We start from the raw sequence: 19,102 nt of genomic DNA on the forward strand, positions 1-19,102 counted from the left end.
GAAGACCCGGACTACTCGGCTCTTTTAAAATGATTCTCGAGAACTGCTGTCATTCTAGCACACTGGATGTTTTGTGCTGGTAGAAGACAGTGAAGGGAGAAGGAATACTCTTTAAGTTACAGGGAGGTGAAAAACAGGAAATTTAAATACTTTTTAACATTACAGCTTGAACAGTCTGAGCAGTGCGGTCTACCCATCCTTAGTGGTGTCTGAATATCCAGAGGCCACGGCAGGCGTGTTATCAGTCAGGACTGCCCACTATTCTTGGTCAAAACATTTCCTGTAAGCCAGTGGAAAGAGAATGCGTCATATGTTTGGTTTATGTTGATTGCTGTTTCCCTGTTACAGTGTTGACACAAACCTACTCATCCACAGTAAATCTTACAATCCTCTACTGAAACTTAGACACCAATGTTTAAAAGCTTTTTGTTTTGGTATCTATCGTTTTCTTTTTTTTTCCCCCTCTTCACCACTTGCACAATATTAATTATACTCTTGGCAAAGAGCAATCTCTGTTGCAGCATCTCAAAAGAACCTGTCTGATCTGTAGTACTTTACTGTACTTTTATTTCCTTCAAAGCATCCCCCCCACTGTAAAATGGCAATGGTTACCAAACTTTGTTTCCCTATTGAGGCTGGTGGATTTTTAAAGCAAGCCTGAAGCCTGAGGCCTTTCTGTTTGAACAGCAATAAGTGCAACCAGACCAACTGTTTTGTCTTTCAAGACAGGGCCTTTGTTGTTGTTGTTGTTGTTGTTGTTGTTGTTGTTCCTCTTTGCATTTTGCTCTTTCAACATAACCTTTTGATGACAGTTCACCTGTAAGAACATGCTCATCTCTGAATAAGTGTTATGGTGCAGCAGCAGAGACCAGTCACACAACTGATAATTTTCCAAGCAGGCTTTTTAAGAGCTGGCAGTAGACGGACTGCTGGCTGGACTCTGTGCTGTCTGTGTCTTGGAGTGAGAGAGCAAATCTGTGTTGGGCAATAATAGGGCTGTCTGCAGAGACTCTTGCATCATCTGACACTAAACAGATCCACTGGGCTGTCTGGACTGCAGGTTGATTAATATCTTTACCCTTTGCCCAAGATCTACAATGACCATTTTATGCATCTATGCTTTCTTGTAGCTTTTAAGGTATGAAATGAGTTGTTTTCCCTGAGAAGAAAAACTGTTGGTTGAACTTTTGTGAAGTTGGTGTACATATGAACACCTTGTGAGAAGAGTTTGCCTCCAGTTTTGTGCTATGTGTCTCAAACTTTGACCTGGATTTGGGCCTAGTCTGAGCCTCTTATGTAAGGCAGTGCAATCAAACTCTCAGCCTACACTTGAAGTGGAATTCGCCTCTGGGTTTTTCCATAAGTGATCTACTGATCTCAACCCATTTTCCTGTCACTCTCTCTCTCCCCAGTGATGGCACACCACCACCAGCAGCACCCACAGCACCCCCAGCATCCACAACAGCAGCAAGCCCAAGCCCCACAGATGATCTCCAACCCCCCAGTTTCCCAGCAGAGCCTCCAGCAGCAGAGTACCCAGCCTGGGCTGATGAACCTGCCCAACCCCCTGACCACCCAGCAGCAGCAACAGCAGAAGATGAGGCTGCAGAGGATCCAGCTGGAGAGGGAACGCATCCGGATGAGACAGGAGGAGCTTATGAGACAGGTAGCTATCTCAGTCAGATGCAAAATATAAATAAACAAAAACCTTAAAAGAAAATAAGAACACACTTTTGGACACTTAATTCTGACAGGTAGCAGTTAATAAGTATTACAGTATAAATATTACAGATCATCTCTTTTAGTACATTAAGGAGTATAATACTGAATCTGCAGCCCCTATCAGTTTGTAGTTTTGCACAGTTGGTGCTGTGAGGTGGCACCACATTTAGGGGGAAAACTTTCAAAACAAGCCCCAAAAAAATGCTACTCCGTGCCCTGCTTCCTTCCCTGTTTCCAGTCTTCCTTGCTTGAGTCTTTTTTTTTTAATTTGGTTTGGTTTTCGTACGGCTGAACTTTCTAAAGCAGTAAATGTGAGAAGGACTCTACTCCACGAAAAAGATAAACTCTTTCCATTCCAAAAATGCAGTCAGCCCCTTCTGTATTCAAGTGAACCCAGGTGCCGTCCAAGGAGCTGCACAAAAGGAAGCTCTTCAAAGGATTTTCTTTTACTGCCTATTTACTGGAAAGCTGATTCTCCCTCACACTGATTTCTATACGATGGTGAATAAGGCCTCGAGGTCTTCAACAGCACCCTCCTTTAATCGGGTTGCCTTGGAACGCGTTTGAAGTGTTATTTTGTTACTTTTAAGTTTTCGAACTGGAAGGGGGATGCCATCTGCTGGTAGCCTTCTTTATTCTTGAGGGGGGGGGATGTCTTTACCAATGAGGTCTGATGCCGTTAGTCTTGCATCCTCTTGAAAGGATAGTCAGGGCGAAGAAAACGCGATACATGCAAGTGCAGTCAGTGGAGCCGCCCCCCAGTCAAACTGTTTTTCTTCTACTGAGGGTCCTTTCATCACACTGCTGTTTACATCACTGGAGACTCTCGTCCAGATCTTCAGTAGGGTCAAACAGAGGCTTGTTAAAAAAACAAACTGAGACCACAATGTTTACCAAGCAGGCTGCAGTGCAGTGCCGTTACCTAATCGGGGACGTATTTATCTCGGCTGGAATACTCCGTTCGAGACGTCGAGTCCCACATCCCACAGTTTGGGCCCACTGCCCAGTTCTCCCCCACAAACTGTGGAAAAATCCCAAAAGAGCTCTTGGTCTTAGACTTTGAAAGCTGTCGGTACTTAATGGGTTCAATTCTACACCTATCCTATGTTTGTTTGCTATTTAGGCAAGTAAAGGGAAGTTTCTCTTCTGCCATTGCTCTTGTGGAGCGGGAGAGTCTTGGTGGAGTGGGGCTGGGTGTCTGACAAGAACGTCAACTCAGATCCTCAGCAGTTTCTGGCCCAACCGCCTCCCTGCTCAGCAGCTGCTGCGCTACACTGCCACACCCTGCGCTGAAAGACAGGAATATCAAGCAGCTTTTTTCCCCCTCAAAACCCACTCCTTTGTCACATGAAAAGAACAGGTTTAGAAATTCAACACCACCCCCCTTTTTTTTTTTTCTCCCTCTTTTCTTCATCTGAAATGCGTGAAAAACACGATCAGATGAAGTTTGTTCACCTTAACAGAATGTATGTTTGTTGTCGTTGTTGGTTCTATCTGCAGAGCAAAATGAAAAACTTCTGTTCCGTTTGGTTAATTCAGTACAAAATCACCATCCATAGTGACTGATATTGGCCATGTGAAGCAGAGAAATATAGCCTAACCTGTGTTCCTGTGGTTTAAAACTATAACCAGGACCCATTTAGATGACCCTTTCTTTCTCAGTATATATTTTTGAAAGTGAAGATTGGTTCTAATCCGTACCACTGAGAGCAATAATGTTCCATTTAAAACAGGGCTGTTTACGTGATGTTATCGATCACTCCTCCCTTGTCAGGAGAACCTGTGTTAGTGTTACGTGGGAATAATAGCTCCCCTGTTTGGCACATTCCTCGCTCTGTTAGTCTCCACAGTCTCTGGATTCCTTTACCAATAACGCTCATGGAAAGAAATTTTTTTGAGCATAACTAATAGTTGCACTTTAAAAATGAGTTCATGATCTTGTGTTGGGGGGGAGGCCTGACATGAATAGTGTCCTCATCTTTATGTATCAAAAAGTATTTTCTCCCCTGCTGCTTCTGTTTTCCTGCCACAAAAATCCAACCACACAGATTTGAGTGTTTCTTGTGTGTGATTATAGATCAGGATGTACAGTATTGCATTGAGGAGCTCTGAACTGAACATTTAATAACATAGAAATAAATCATAACTGGCAGGAAAAGAGCCTGTATTTGTGGAGCCTCTCTAAAGTCGTGGATTCAGAGTTCATATTTATCTGAACTATATGATGTCAGACTGGTCACTAGAGTACAGATGGGAAAACATTACTGAAGTGCAGTGACCTCTGCAGAGCTTGAATTCAAGTTCAGAAATTAAAATTCGTCACATCAAATCTGATTATAATATTTGGGAGAACACGTGATATTGTCTTTTTAACATTAGACAAAAAAACCAAAAAGCATACATGCAACAATCTGTATTCCTCCTCAATAATCCACCTTTCAGCTTTTCAGTTTCTTTGTTTGTTTGATCTGATGATCTAATGATCTTGTTGCTGTGGCAGCAGTTGCTGTTCGTTTGCCAATGATAACGCTGCTTGCTCTGCTTCAGGAGGTGGCTCTATGCAGACAGCTTCCCATGGAGTCGGACAGCATGGCTCCAGTGCCGATGGCCACCAACCCCGCGCCAAACATGAATCAGGACATGAGGACCCTGCCAGCCAGTACCTCCGACCCCTTCCTCAACAGGCAAGCACCTTCTATTCTCAGTAACTGTGGACACTCTTCTCAACCCATGGCAAGGCAAGACAGCGCCTTTATTTTCACAAACTAGATCCATAAAATTTAGACAAGCAGCCTCTGCCCAGAACAAGGCCCAAACTAGAACCCTCCCTCACTTCAGATCATGTGGTGGTAAAGCTCAGACACTTTTAAGATCGGGTGTTTGACGTTGTGGTTGTAGCTTGATTCCTGTGTTGGAAAGCACGTGCAGACCCCTAGCTTTGATGTAGTGAGGCTGTGTTGTGAGTGTCAGTTGCTATGGTATTGACTTTTTCCCCCTGCTTCCTCTAGTGGGCCCTACCACTCCAGAGAGCAGAGCACTGACAGCGGCCTGGGGCTGGGCTGCTGCAGCATGCCCACAACCCCCGAGGACTTCCTCAGCAACGTCGACGAGATGGACACAGGTAAAGGGGTCGCTTCTCGTGTCTGCAGCATTCCCATAATAACCCCCAAACACTGCAGGGTGCCCCGCACTGGATGTGCACATTGCAGATTTAACAATGTCAGTTATGCCCCCCCATGTCCCCTGGATTTACCGCAATATTTTCACCTTAAATAAAATCTAAAGCATAAGTACTTGATTTTTACCTTCATATCAACATGACATACTATTGATAAATAAGTTCTTTATTTCTTGTTGGCCATATGGCCATGTTTGAATACTCATAAGCAGATTAGTGTGTTCCCCATATGCAATGGCCGCTAACAGCCTCTTGCTTGCAGGAGAAGCCATGGCCCAGAACTCGATGGCCATCAACCCACAGAGTCGCTTCCCTGACTTCCTGGACTCCCTGCCAGGCACCAGCGTGGACTTGGGCACACTGGAGGGTGCCGACCTCATTCCCATCCTCAACGACGTGGAGTCCGTGCTCAACAAGAGCGAGCCCTTCCTCACCTGGCTCTAGGGGGATGCAGGAAGAGAGAGGTGGAGAGAGAGAGAGAGAGAGAGAAAGAGAGAGACTGCGCCCACTTCTTCTGGGCTGCCATGGACAGGGTCATGCCACCGCTACCCAGCCGCTGTCCTCACAAGCAGACGTGTGCTTTCTTCTTTCCATCATCTTCCCTTTCAGTGACTATTTGTCTGCCGCCCCTCAAACACGATTCCCTAAGGATCTTTCCTTCCATTAACCTGCCCAAGGTTGAATACGTGTCACTATTTAATCCGTTTATTTTATTATTGTACCCCTCCCGCCCTCTGCAACGCATGACGCCTTAACCAAAGTTAAAGCCTGGTTGGATGAATTGCTACAAAAAACTGAAGAAAAAAACAGGAGCAAAGTATGCACTTAGCACTTGCCCAACAAATCGCAAATTTAAATTAAATTAGTGACATTGTTTTTAAGTTTTTTAACTCCTGCTGTCTTTCTACAAGCTTTATGCCGATTTTAAACTGCCTGAGAGTGAGAGCCGCAGAGTCGCTGTAGTGATGTGAGAGAGAGCATTTTGCTGTTGTGAAGAGAGAGTGAGGGAGAGAGAGAGAGAGAGAGAGAGACTCATAGGGGCCTTTGAACCATGTGCATCCCTCAGTGTGCTGCCTGTTTTTTTCTTTGCTTTGTGTGATGCAATTTCCACAATGCTAAAAAGGGGAGGCTTTAGTGCCATCCAGTGGACATATACGGTGCCCGCTGGTAACGTACAGTTCTGGCAGGTGTGCCGATGCCAGGCGACCAGAGGATTCCCTGGATGTGTCTGGGAAAACTCCAGGATGGAAAATTCTCCCTCGACTGTGTCTTCACCCAAGAAACCGCATGAGCCCTCGCAGCAATTACATTTTTACAAAAATCTCCAAATACCAAATACATTTTTTTGTATGATGTGCATCATGATTAAAGCTTTAAAATGTGTTTTTGTATTATTACCATTTAAACTGTGTGTATACAGGTTTTTTTTTTTTATGATGTTTTGTTGGCATTTGAACAAATTGTATTCTAGCATTTATTTGAACTGATGTATGTTTGTACACATGCATCCTTTCCTAGGTAGCTTTTAGAAAACTAATTACTAGCACATTTCTGTGTTGTAATATGTCCCTTTTTTATATAACACTACAGTATTCTTTTTTTATATACTGTAAAATAGTCCAGATCAGTTCTTATAAAATCTGGTGCCATTTTAGAGTTTTAATAGTTTGCATTTTAATATTTATCAAGAGCTATGTTTTTTTTTTTTGTTTTTTGTTTTTTTTATGAATTTGATACCTTGAAGCACTACAAGTTGACTATGGAATTAAAGGTTTCCCGATATGAAATTAATGTGTTTCAGAGGATAACTTTTAGTGACACAAAAAGCTCCCACTTTGTAAATATTAACTGTTAAGCTAATCATTTCCTCTTGTATTATAATCAATTGTTTTTTTTTTGTTTTTTTAACCGATCTTCTAATCCTTATATACTTGCAAAGTGGGGTAAACATTTAAAATCCAAAGGGCAACGCTTCCAGAATATTTGTACTGCAGGGAATAAACAATAGACTTTTGTATCACTTGGGTTTTCTGCCTAAAATGTACAGAACATTATCAAGATATTCAAGTGGAAGAACATGGGTCGAGAAGTTCATATTTTTGTTCTGCATGTCCATTTGCAATATGTTTTTTCCATAGTTTTTATTTTTTATTTTATTTGTAATTATTATTGCATGTAAATTTACTCACTTGATATTCCTAGTTTAGGTGGTTTATAATCCTACTATTTATCATGACTATACTGTGTTCTGTTATTCCGTAGATATTTAGGACTGAGAAGGCAACAAGATTAAGGGATTTTAGAAAAGCAAGCAAACTAGGAAAATGAACAAAAATAAAAACTCTGAAAACTGCTCATGACGTCCTAAAGCCAATGTTCAAAAGTTTTTATTTTACTTGCGGGGGGAGGGGGGGGAGGCTTTGTTATACTGAAGAATAGACTTCCTTCCTGTGAACTGTTTTATATGATAGAGGGATCAGTCTGCCAGCTTTCCATGTGTGAGAGGAGACAGTCTAAACAATGGCAGTGTCTCCAGCTTCCAGTCGGGTATCAGAACTGCTTGGACTCGGATCAGTTCAGGTGCAGGAAAGCAGGCGGGGGGGGCTCTGAGGTGACAGTGATCCAAATTATTATTAAAAAAAGATTTTAAAAAAGCCTGTAGAGAAAACAAGTTTGCATTTTCACCAGTAAAAACGTTGAATCAGTAGATGAAGTCTGTAGTTGAAGTTGCTGTTCTTGGTGGTGGTTTCGTTGTCGTTGTGGTTGTACTTGTTGCTTTCCACTTTTATTCCATTAAGTGAAAGAAAAGAATAGAAGCAGAACACATGACCGTGGAAAGTATGGTGTTCACCAATTATTTTTTGTTGTTGATTTTAAAATAAAATCTCCAAAGTCTCTTTATAATGGGTGGGACGCTTATGGCCAGCTACCTATGTGTATTATAGAGAGGCTGATGTAAAAATGCTGTGCCCCAGAACACAAATGTGTAGGTTATAGGATAGCAGACAGGAATTCAGAAGTGCAGTTCAATGGGAAGTCCTCCGTGTGTGCCTGGCAGTGGCCGGGTCCGGGTTCGGGTTATGTGAATGGTGTCGGCATGCTGGTGAATTCTGCAAAATCACTAAAAGGCTTGTGTTGGATCTCTTGGCAGGATGGAGTCCACTTATAAGAATGTAGACTCCAAGAAAATGAAAATGAAAAAAATCTGAAAATACAAATGAATAAAATAATGCTCTTGTAACTTTGTTTTAAAGAAAAACAATCTAATAAAAAACTTTTCAGCATCCTTGTACAGTAGTTGCCTTTTTCCTATGATTCTTTCTCTTCCTCTTCTACCAATTGACTGCTCTGCCGGTTCTCATGGGACTTCAAGTCTTCACAACTTCAAGGGAGAAAGTGGATCATTTTCATTTTATTACTGTGAATCGGAGGGCAGTTACATGACATCGACCCACATTTTATTAACACACAACCTCTTGTTCTCGCATAGACTGGAGAGCTATGGGCATAAATATACCCATCAACCTATTTTTTTATTTTTTTTGTAATTGTAAGAAAAACCACATCCAAGCCATCAAAATCTAAATTCAACTGTGCCACGGAGTCCAGCCGCTGTAAAACGGACCATCTTAATGCACAGTGTAACTCTTGAAGAAAGTTCATCTTGTTCTACACTTGCCATCGACAGTAAGCAGATTCAGTGGTCCACTTTCTATTTATTTATGTTGGTTGGGTGGGGGAGGAATCGGCCCTTTATACACAGTTGCACTGTTGTGAAAAACTAAAATGTCTGCTTCGGGAGCCAGATACAGCAGATGTTTTTGCTCGCTTTCATGGAGCTGGATGAGAAACTAAAAGTTTGTTTTCGTGATCCGTGCAAACGCAAGAATACTGTAGGTCACTGCGTCGCCTTTTAATGCCAGCCAAGTGCCGCAGCCCCCACACATCAGCGTGTGTGTGATCAAAATGTTTGTGTGTTTTTTTTCAATTGGAAAAAAACATCTAACATTGCTTTAACAGATAGGTGATGTGGTGCGCCAAAAACCTGACGCTTTACAGATCTCCAGACCGGGGTGGGGAAGTGTTGGCTGTGACGGGTTTCTGCAGTCCGTCCTCTGAGTTACATTAGAAGATGCATTAAAATGGCATCTTATTAAACGCAAAGCATAGAGCATTGGCAGCTGCAGTCCTTCCCCACACCTCGTAAATAAGACGACTTTATTATTGCAAAAGGTTCAGGGCAGTTCTCTAACACACTCAGGCAGTGTAGATGAACTGCTTGGAAAACCCTAATCCGGAATGAAATGCAGCTGTTTGGATCATTCACAGGCCCTTGCTGACTCCATCATTAATCATTCTTTCTGCCTGTTTTTTTCCACTGTACAAAAAGCTGAATAATGGTGCTGCTGCTGTTGTTGTTTTCATCAATTTGGAACAAACCGCCATTCTGTTGTGTTTCTTTTTCTCCTCCTTTTGAGGGGATAAAACAATCGCAAATGACTTAGAACAACAGAGGCTGCTTGGTCATGAATGCCGGGGAGAACCTTAGGAAAAGGGAAGTGACTTCAGCCCGTGCAGTTCTGTCACTCATTCCTCCCGAGTTTACCCCGGTGACAGGCCTGATTCTGTCCTAGTCTGTTTTCCTGGTGATCAGGGTTGAGTGAAAAACAGCAACTGCTGTGAACTGTTCTACCCGCCCCCTGTCTCTGAGCACTGAGATCTGAGCAGTAAGATGGATGTTTTTTTTGGTCTCTGGGGGGTACAGGTCTTTAGCAGGTCTCTACAGAACTGGAGCTGTCACAGTGAAGGGGAGTCTTCCATTGAAGCCAGGCTGTCTAAGATGAAAGCAGGCTGACCACGGATGGCAAAAGCCTTTTTTTGGTTGTTGTTCTGAACTCCCCCCACCTAAGAAAAAACAGAACTATGTTGGAGGCAAAATGTGTGAAGAGAAGAACATGGTGAGATTGCTCTGTACTGGAAGAGGTCACAGCGCTCAGAACAAGTTAAGCAGGAAGGGAAAGGCCACCAGACCACTATATGATTTTTACACGGTCAAATTCACACATACAGTATATATTTACTCTGTAAGTGAGAGTTGGATCTCAACAATTTAAAATGTGCCTCTGGACCTTGCTTATCAGAAGGTTGCACTCTTGTACCACAGATTTCCTCAGTTCTGCAAAAACTGCCCCTTAATTAAAAGTTACCGTCACACAGATTATTGGGGGGGTGGACTGAACTCGACCCCACCGTCTCCCATGTAAATTATGCCCGTGGCTCTGGGGATTTTAGCAAGGGCTATTATCTGTGCAAGACAAATGTATTGAATTTGACAGGATACCTAGGTACATTATTAGCGCGTTTGTACATTTCACAATGCCCTGTTCCAGTGATGCGTAATTCACAGAGTGTGGATTAGCTAGAAGACTATCTCTGCCTCCTCTCCACTCCCCTTCCTCCAGAGCCACTCCTTCTCATCCCTGGCCGCTAAATGGTGGAACGACCTTCCCATTGAAGTCAAAACTGCAGAGTCCTTGACCTCCTTCCGGCGCTTACTCAAGACACATCTTTTCCAACAGTACTTGTAATATTAGTCCTTTTAATCCCTGTTAGATAGCACTTCACAGCATTTTATCATGCTTCTTGCGTTACTAATACTTGTATTATTGATTGATTTCCCCCTTGCTCCCTTTCCCGTAGCCCTTGACTGTGACCTAACATCTTGACAGCACTTAGCTTTTACTTTCCAGGATGTATGACCTCACTTTCTGTACTTACCTGTGTAAATTGGAAATTGTTCAATGTTTTTCACTTTGAATTGCTTTGCATAATGTAAATTTGAATATGTAATGTTTGATGCCTTGTACTAAACTGTATTCTTGCACTTTCTATTGCACTTATGTTGTAAGTCACCCTGGATAAGGGCATCTGCCAAGAAATAAAAATAATAAGAATAAGAAGAAGAAGAATAACCTCATTGGCTAATGTTACTTTCAGTTCGGAGGAATTAAACTGTCCTTGGAGAACAAACACGATGTGCAAAACATGCTGATCTTTTGTGCATCTGTGACTCGTCAGTAACTAGGTACACCGTCAGACATCTTTACCACTTGTACAAGTTTCGTCTTGTAAGAATCCACAACAATGCAGTAGATGTTTCCAACTCTGAAGGAATTTATTAATTGGGGGGAATAAAAGATGGGCGGTATCCCTCTCTCCACCCACGGCCGTACGGTGAGCTGTCCCAAGGCCTGGTTGGTGCGAACCGTTTTGCGGTGAAGGGCTCTCTGTTGCCTCGAGGGGTGTTGTGGTTCCTAAAGTCTTTGTCGAACCGCTCCCTCTCCCGCCTGTACCGATCCCTCTCGATAGGGTCTCTCTGCTCCACAGGACGGCCGTTAAACGCCTTGGCATCCCAGGCGAGGGGCTCTGTGTATCGACCCATGTATTTCCGGCCTCCTTCAGACTGTGGGGGCGGAGCTGGTGTTCTGCTGCTGTCGTGGCCCCTGTGACCCCGAGGGGACCTGGAGCGGGACCGGCGCTCGCCACGGGAGCGCGATCTGGAGCGGGCGCTGCGGTTGCGTCCCCGGGCGACATCGGCCACCTGGGGGTCCTGCTGCCCGGAGGCAGGCGGGCTGGCCGGGCGCTGCACCTCCGGCCCTGGCTGCGTCGGCATCACCGCAGGCCCGTTAGTGACAATCTGAAAGGACAGCAGGCGTTCAATTCCTAATTCAGCGATGAAAACATGGGTGAGAGGCACCCAGTAACCAAACCACAGTGATTTTCCATTCCTAAACCTGAGCCTCACATGAGACTTTGATATACTTGATCGAACAACAACATAAACTTTTATAAAGAAAAAACTAGTAACAATGAAAATGGCTTGTTCCTGTTGAAGGACAGTTTATACACCTCGAGTGTGTAAACTATTTGAAAAGCCATAATTCTGCCATTCTCTGGGAATGTTTGGCAATATTCAGCCCTGAAACATGCTGCCTTTTCAATGTTTCTCCAGTAGGTTGGAGGTGCTGGATTTAAGGAGGGATAACACACAGTTTCTTGTCGAAAACAGGAGTGAATAACAACCCAACTATAATTGCCCACGCAGTACAGGATACCAAGAAGAGTCCTACCTTGCGAAGGAACTGGTTCGCTTCCAGGGAATCGGGTGAAACTCCGAGCTTGTGGCAGGTCGGACACTCGTGCTCGTCCGAGTCTAGTAGACATGTCCTGATGCCTGTACAGGAGACGAGTTTCCAGTATTACAAACAGAAACGATACACAGTACGATCACTGTCAATCAGCTATGGCACTCCTGCTGCTGAGTATTATCAGCTTCAAATACATCTGCAAACATTTCGTTTTCTTCGGTTCTTGGGAATCACAGGAGACAGAAATCCTCAAAGACACCGAGCACTGTGTGGATGACTCTGCTGCCCTGGCGTTGCTCCCCCAGCTGCACTTACACTCGTCGCAGTAATTGGTCCCACAGCAGGGGATGACCACGGCGTCCACCAGCAGCTCTTCACAGAGCAGGCACAGCAGCTCTGCCGGCACCGGGTCCCCCTCCGTGGGCGGCGACGACTGCTCCTGCACAAGGAAGGGGTGCTTCTCCTTCTTTCCATTGGCATACGCCTCCCTGAGAAGACCAGCAGACAAGGAAAACCAAGATGCTTCAGTCTGATTGTGGATTCAATTAACACAGCTTGAACTGATTCCGTTTAACTAATTAATTAACCAATTATAATGCTGGAAAGCCACAAGATGGGGAATCCTAACTGTTTCATCTTCCATGACAAAAGACAAGTTTGTGGATTAAACAGTAAGTTCTTATAAAAGCTTGGTTTCCTCAAGACCAACATATCTCTTAAAATATGTAACAAAATGTGCTCAGGCAGCTGAAGGAGACTTGGGGCTCTTGAACTGCACTTACATGGCAATGGAGGGAATGGCGTACGAGCCCGTGCTGGTGAGCATGGCTCCCTTCACGCTGGAGTCCGCCACCTCCACCAGGAAGCTGCGGGGAATGCCAGCGCACTTCCTTATCCTGGGGAGAGGCTTGAAGTCTGGGTCCTGGAAATGCACCAAAAATAAACACCCCTGACAAAGTGTCGACTGGAAAACAACCAGAGAGACACAGCAGTGCCCCACGCATCTGCAAGGTGTGTTTTTGAGAACATCTGCCATAGCGTACTGCGCTACAGAGCGAGAGAGAAATCCGACACTCCCTGGACACTGTGATCGAGGAGCTGATTGTATTCACTGGACAAGCCTATCCTATCCATACGGAGACCCATTTTTTAGCAACAGATTCACAAATGCAGTCCACTATTTCTACCTACCTCGATGGTCGGGCAGTTTTTGATGTAGTGTCCCTTTACTCCACAGCGGAAGCACGTGTAGTTGGGGGGGGGTGTTCCCTCCTTCACGTAACTAGTCAAACACACAAGGTTTACAATGAGTTCACTACTTCGAGACACAATTAAAATGCTTTGATAATTGAAAAAACGAAAACAAAACTGCTTCAAGATGCGGAGAAACACTTACTAGATAGGATCGTACTGGTGCGTAGACTGAAACATCATGGCACTGATCTTGTCTTCCTCTGACGCGTTTGCTTCAGTCAGATCGACAGTCTGTACAATGGGCAATAATTGTTTTCAGTTAGGATGAGACTCTAATTATTTTAATACATTTGTGTACAGGTAGAAGGTATTTGAGAGCCTGCTATATGATAGGTGGTAAAATGTCCCTATGTCAAAAGAAAAGCTTGTCATGGAAGTGTCAATTTGAGCTCATTACACGACAGAATACAGGTCAAGCCACCATGTTGGTCGGAATATTGTATAATTCATAACTACTAATCAGAGCTGCCCAACCCTGGTCATGCAGAGCTGTATATAATAGTTCAAACAGGAACCGAGTTTATGAGAGCGCTGGAATTCCTCACAATGCGGTCTGTCCTGGGAGACTACATCCAATTGTGATTCAATCTATTTTTAAGTAAAACCAGCTCTTGAGAACCTCCGCTGGACAAGTCTGATCAAATTAATGACTGACAAGTCTTTGAAATGACAAATTACCAGGAACTCTTTTTGTATTTGAAAATTGATCTTTAGTAACACCATAATAAACGAGTCTACATAAATCAAGAATAACAAACAAAATAAACACACTAAAAAGATCATATAGGCCTACCTTGCAAAGCTGGGCCAGAGTGACAGAGGTTTGAGAATCATCAGACTGTGGAAAATTAAAAAGACATTCAGGTTAAATGCTTTGATAAGAAACATTTAAAAACCCTGTGTAATAATAATCCTTAAATGAATTGGCAATTAACTCAAATGTATTATTATGTATGCATTTTCATATTAATGGACAAAAATCATCTATAAAGCCAATTTCCAATATGCCTCCCACCTCAGTAACAGATTGACTATATTTCCTCCACTTTCAGAGGCTAATCTATCCATCTGTCTATATATACACACACAGACACTGTATAAAGTGCATCATACGTGCATACTTATAGTTACTAAACTATAGTTCATTCCAAACGGTGAGTGTTTTTTACGTACTGGTCTTGATGGTCCACTTGAAGGTTTGGAGTGATCACTGGGAAGCAAATTAAAAAGAAAAAAACATTAACTTCTTACCAGAGCCAGCTACAGCTAAATCACACCAGGGTCTAAAAATGTACTAAAAGTGCATTGTGAGGATCTTATGAATGCTGTTTTCCAGACTGATTTAAACCCTGGGGCGAGAGCAGGACAGGACTGTTTGTAAAGCACTTTGACAAATCAGAGTTGTCCTGGGTAAAGGTGTCTGCTAAGAAATAAATAATAATCAGGAAACTTGGTAAGATTGAATAAGAGAAATGCCTGACATCAATGCAAATGGAGAAGATCATACAGCCTTGGAAAGAGAATCACACTTACAGGACACAGGTGTTCCTAGTGGCCTTGACTCCCCAAACGGGAACTCGCCTGACAATGACTGATGAGTTTCTGGGAATAAGGGCCCCATCATCAGTGTACTCTGAGAACAGAAATGAAAGGAGACGCTTAGTATTTGTTAATGTGCAGATATGCCGTTCTACAGCATAGATTCACAAAGAAACATCACGTGTGATAATTACAATATCTTCATTTGAGAGTGGTTTATCGAATCACAAATAGTTTAGTTGCAACTGTTCAATTTCACTCAAACACTAACCGGTGTTTAAACCTAGATGACTGTCAAGTCCTGAGTGGTTCCTTTAGGAAACATTATGTATTGAGAGGAATATCGCTTTTTGGACGAGACTGGACAAACAATATGGATGCCCAGGACAGACGAGCTGAAAAGGACCAGGGTGGTCGGTAACTGAATCAAGTGTGAAATGATCATTCTTAGTGTAAGCAGGAGCCAGGAAACAGCAGACAGACAATCCAGTACACGATGATAAAGCCTCACCTTCTTCAGTCTGAGCATTGCTGACCTGCAGGCCACAACGCTTTGTCTTGAGCTTTTCGCGAACCATGATCTGGCGCTTTAAATCGCTCAGCGTGATGTGCAGGCCTTCAAACTTGACCATGTCATAGGTCAGTTTGGAAGAGAATTTGTAATGAACACAGTGCATCTTGAAATCAGGGTGCACTATGCGTGTCCAATAATGAAACAGAACCAAGCAAATGTACAATCAAGCAGATGTATTTGCTACAGGCCGGTGTCCGGGCTTGGGCTCTGCTCGGCCTCCCCGGGCCACTGAGGCCTAACGGCCTCCCTCCTCTCTGCCAAACACAGACGCCTTCAAGAGTAGCGACTCTGTGTGGCAGTAAAACTCTCCTTCACCCTCCGAAAGTCAATAAAGACAAACGAACGCCTATATATGTATATAGATCACTCGCACAAATAAGTCTCTCTCTCTCCAAATCACCAACCGTCTCCAAACTCTCAAACCCACAAAATGGCAGCGTGTCGCTGCATTCTATGCGCCGGTTCTAATCACTGACGTCACAACAGAACAGAATTCTGGAACTATTGGAACTATTGACCACCCACGTTGTCCGGGTCAGGCTTATTAACAAATAAATGAACACATTTCTGTTAGAAATCATTTTCAGATGAAGATGGTTGTATTTCATTTTAGATACAAACATGTATCAAAAGCATAGTATTCTTACCACACGCAGCCGGATCCTCCACAGTCCTTCACTGCAGCCGCACTTCGCATCCTTTAAACCAGGGCTGTCAAACTCACTGAGGTCTCGGCCGCATTGGACCAAATACACTTCAGGCGGCCAGAACATTTTGAATCCTAATAAAATGACAGCAGTGACCACTTTGGCTTGCTTTTCTCTCAATTAATACCATGTCGATAACGTTCATATTAATCACACAAACTATCATTTTATTTTTTATTACAAGACCCCAGCCCAGAGAAAAGAGAAACCCACTCCCTATATACTTATTTTATTAACTCTTACGTGTCGAGCTGTTCCAGAAAATATATGCTGAGGCACTTAAGCTTTAATAAAATAAGAAATGGGATTTGCATTGCTGGTTTTTATTGCAGTATTAAAGTGCCAGTGAAATGTACAGTCGCAGTCTATCTGTAGCTCACCGATTCTAACTGACAAAACAAATGCAGTGTTTTTCCTGCATAACCTGCACACAAACGTAATCAAGTAAAATAAGTGGAGCTAAATACATGAATCACACATCTATAACATGGTGTGCGGCGGCATCCATTTGTAGTTAGTGTTTTAGCCCGGGATTGCTTTACCTTGTCCTGGCAGCGCTGGCAATGCACCAGGCGGCTGTATTCATCGCAGTTTCTCCAACAACACTTCTGTCTCATTTGTCACATTGGCGTTGGGTTCACAGCAGCTGGAAACCTCAGGGCACAAAACTGGCATCACCGTGTTACACAGAGTCACCGGTGATTAGGGTTTTCCAATATCATTGAAACGACTGATCACATATAAAATCGATGTTCATGTTCAGATGTGTGTGTCCTGTCCGAGAGCGCAGTCTCTTGACTGAAGTTGAGCTTCATTGTGCACAACGCTGCTGCTGCACAGGCTCTTTGAGGAAATCTTCAAGTTGATGCCGGCGCGCAATGGCGGCGCAATCGCAGCTGCAGCTCCGGCCTGGCGGGATGCGCTTATTGATCGAGACGCGGCCGGGCTGCTGCAGCAGCAACACTATTGTGCCGCCTAGTGGACAGCACCGGGACTACACGCGCGTCTCCATTACTGTAGTTTTCTAACTTTCCTAACTTTGATTTTGTTTTTCGCAAATGACCCCTCAGCGCAGGCCGTATGTTGTTTAAACTAACACAAGTCTATGCAAACTGGGAAATTATCAAGACTTTAGTAGAACTAAGTATAATTGAACGCTTAGTTATATTACATTTGATCTAGTTGTTTTTATTGTTAACCGTTTTGCTCCATTGTATTGCAACTACTCCAGATCTGTAACTTCTGCTCACTATATACGTTTATTAGGCTGTATTAGAGAAGCCAGTTCTGTGAATCTGCTTATTTTGCAACTAACAAAAATGAACAGATAATCGGGGTTATGTCATATTTGGCACCTGAGGACTAGACTTAGTCAGATTCAATCTAAATTTGACCCACCCTCTCAGAGCAATCAATTTGTACAGCATAGATTACATAGGAGGGGAGACTGGGGATGATTGTAACACATTTTGTCTCAGCACCAATAACTTGCTGAGATTTTGTGTTAGATCTCTCAAATTTTGACACAAAGTACCCACATCTGTCTACTTCAAATAGCAGTGATTCAAACTTCTGCAATAATATGACAGACTTCATGAATTGATGTCTTGTTACAACCTTCCCCACTACTGGGGTCATTTAACACATGCTGCGGTAAGTTGTAACAATAAGAGGGAAAAGCAAAAATTGAGACCACACCATACAATGTGCATTAGAAGAGCTTTATTAAACATATGAAATTAAAGAAAATGTCAGTGTGTGTGTGTGTGTGTGTGTGTGTGTGTGTGTTTGGGTAGGTTTTTAACATTTTAACATATACCGATCAGCCGTAACATTTTGACCACCTGCTAAATATTGTGTAGGTCCCCCTTTTACCGCCAAAACAGCCCTGACCCGTCGAGGCATGGACTCCACTAGACCTCTGAAGGTGTGCTGTGGTATCTGGCACCAAGACGTTAGCAGCAGATCCTTTAAGTCCTGTAAGTTGCGAGGTGGGGCCTCCATGGATCGGACTTGTTTGTCCAGCACATCCCACAGATGCTCGATTGGATTGAGATCTGGGGAATTTGGAGGTCAAGTCAACACCTTGATCTCGTGATTCATCAGACCAGGCCACCTTCTTCCATTGCTCCGTGGTCCAGTTGTGATGCTCACATGCCCATTGTAGGCGCTTTCGGCAGTGGACAGGGGTCAGCATGGGCACCCTGACTGGTCTGCGGCTGCGCAGCCCCATACGCAACAAACTGCGATGCACTGTGTGTTCTGACACCTTTCTATCAGAACCAGCCAGTCAATAAAATGCGGGTAGATTTAGCCAGTGGCGGGTAAATCTGTCAGTTTTACCAACAAGTGTAGTGGAGCTCAACTTCTAGTTTCTGAGAGAGTATTTGTCGGTATGTTTCAAAATACGAATTAATTTGTTGACGTTGTAGTGTTGGTATGTTAGTTGATTTGGCAAATGTCATGTTTCTTGAAAATATATGGCATCTGGACAGTCTTCGGTCCAGGAGGACATATTTCATGGAGAGCAATGAAGCAGAAGTAAGGTGCTTAAGGATGTGGAGAAATAATGACTTAATTACTTTTCATCCTCATAATTACTGTCTTTTGAATTACCTGGATCAAAGTGTTCCAGAATTATTATATGACAGAGAAGGAAAGAGGAGCAACAAACACTTGAACACACACACAGCCGCTATTGCTCTTTATTCTGTATTGGCTGAACTGGAGCGCACAGTAGTGTTTCCGAGCGCAGAGCGCAGTGTGAGGGTGGTTTGGACAGGAAAAGTCAATCTTTTAGTCCATAGACTGTATAAATGAGCTAGATAGATAGGTCTTATACATTTTGTATTTCCCTCTTGTGACCGGAAAACATGCGTCTTTGCTGGCGTGCGGTATTGACCAATGGAAAGGACGTTTCTGTCTGTCTTCATTCCTAGAAATTATATATTTTTACCCAACCACACACACAGAGCGCGAC

General features: G+C 43.4%; 2 protein-coding genes across 4 annotated transcripts in view; one reads left to right on the forward strand and one right to left on the reverse strand.

The window, feature by feature from the left end:
• Window positions 1-8,184, forward strand: part of wwtr1 (WW domain containing transcription regulator 1) — a 42,038-nt gene extending 33,854 nt beyond the window's left edge. The window contains exons 3-6 of one of the 3 annotated variants that reach the window (XM_066709563.1): window positions 1,413-1,666; window positions 4,270-4,460; window positions 4,731-4,843; window positions 5,163-8,184. In XM_066709563.1, the coding sequence (XP_066565660.1) occupies window positions 1,413-1,666; window positions 4,270-4,460; window positions 4,731-4,843; window positions 5,163-5,344 (740 nt within the window). In that variant the 3' untranslated portion in view covers window positions 5,345-8,184. The remainder of the gene's footprint in view (window positions 1-1,412; window positions 1,667-4,269; window positions 4,461-4,730; window positions 4,844-5,162) is intronic. The other 2 variants (XM_066709565.1, XM_066709564.1) reach the window with 2 other exon arrangements.
• Window positions 8,185-11,078: 2,894 nt separating this feature from the next.
• Window positions 11,079-15,473, reverse strand: LOC136753955 (E3 ubiquitin-protein ligase RBBP6-like). Its single transcript, XM_066710334.1, has 8 exons — window positions 15,378-15,473; window positions 14,096-14,140; window positions 13,445-13,533; window positions 13,240-13,330; window positions 12,831-12,970; window positions 12,364-12,536; window positions 12,016-12,134; window positions 11,079-11,597 (listed from the first exon to the last, which is right to left on the reverse strand). The coding sequence occupies exons 1-8, from the start codon at window positions 15,471-15,473 to the stop codon at window positions 11,079-11,081; spliced, it is 1,272 nt and encodes a 423-aa protein (XP_066566431.1).
• Window positions 15,474-19,102: the final 3,629 nt, after the last annotated feature.

Source organism: Amia ocellicauda, chromosome 7, assembly GCF_036373705.1.
Source record: "Amia ocellicauda isolate fAmiCal2 chromosome 7, fAmiCal2.hap1, whole genome shotgun sequence".
In the NCBI taxonomy this organism is placed as follows: Eukaryota; Metazoa; Chordata; class Actinopteri; order Amiiformes; family Amiidae; genus Amia; species Amia ocellicauda.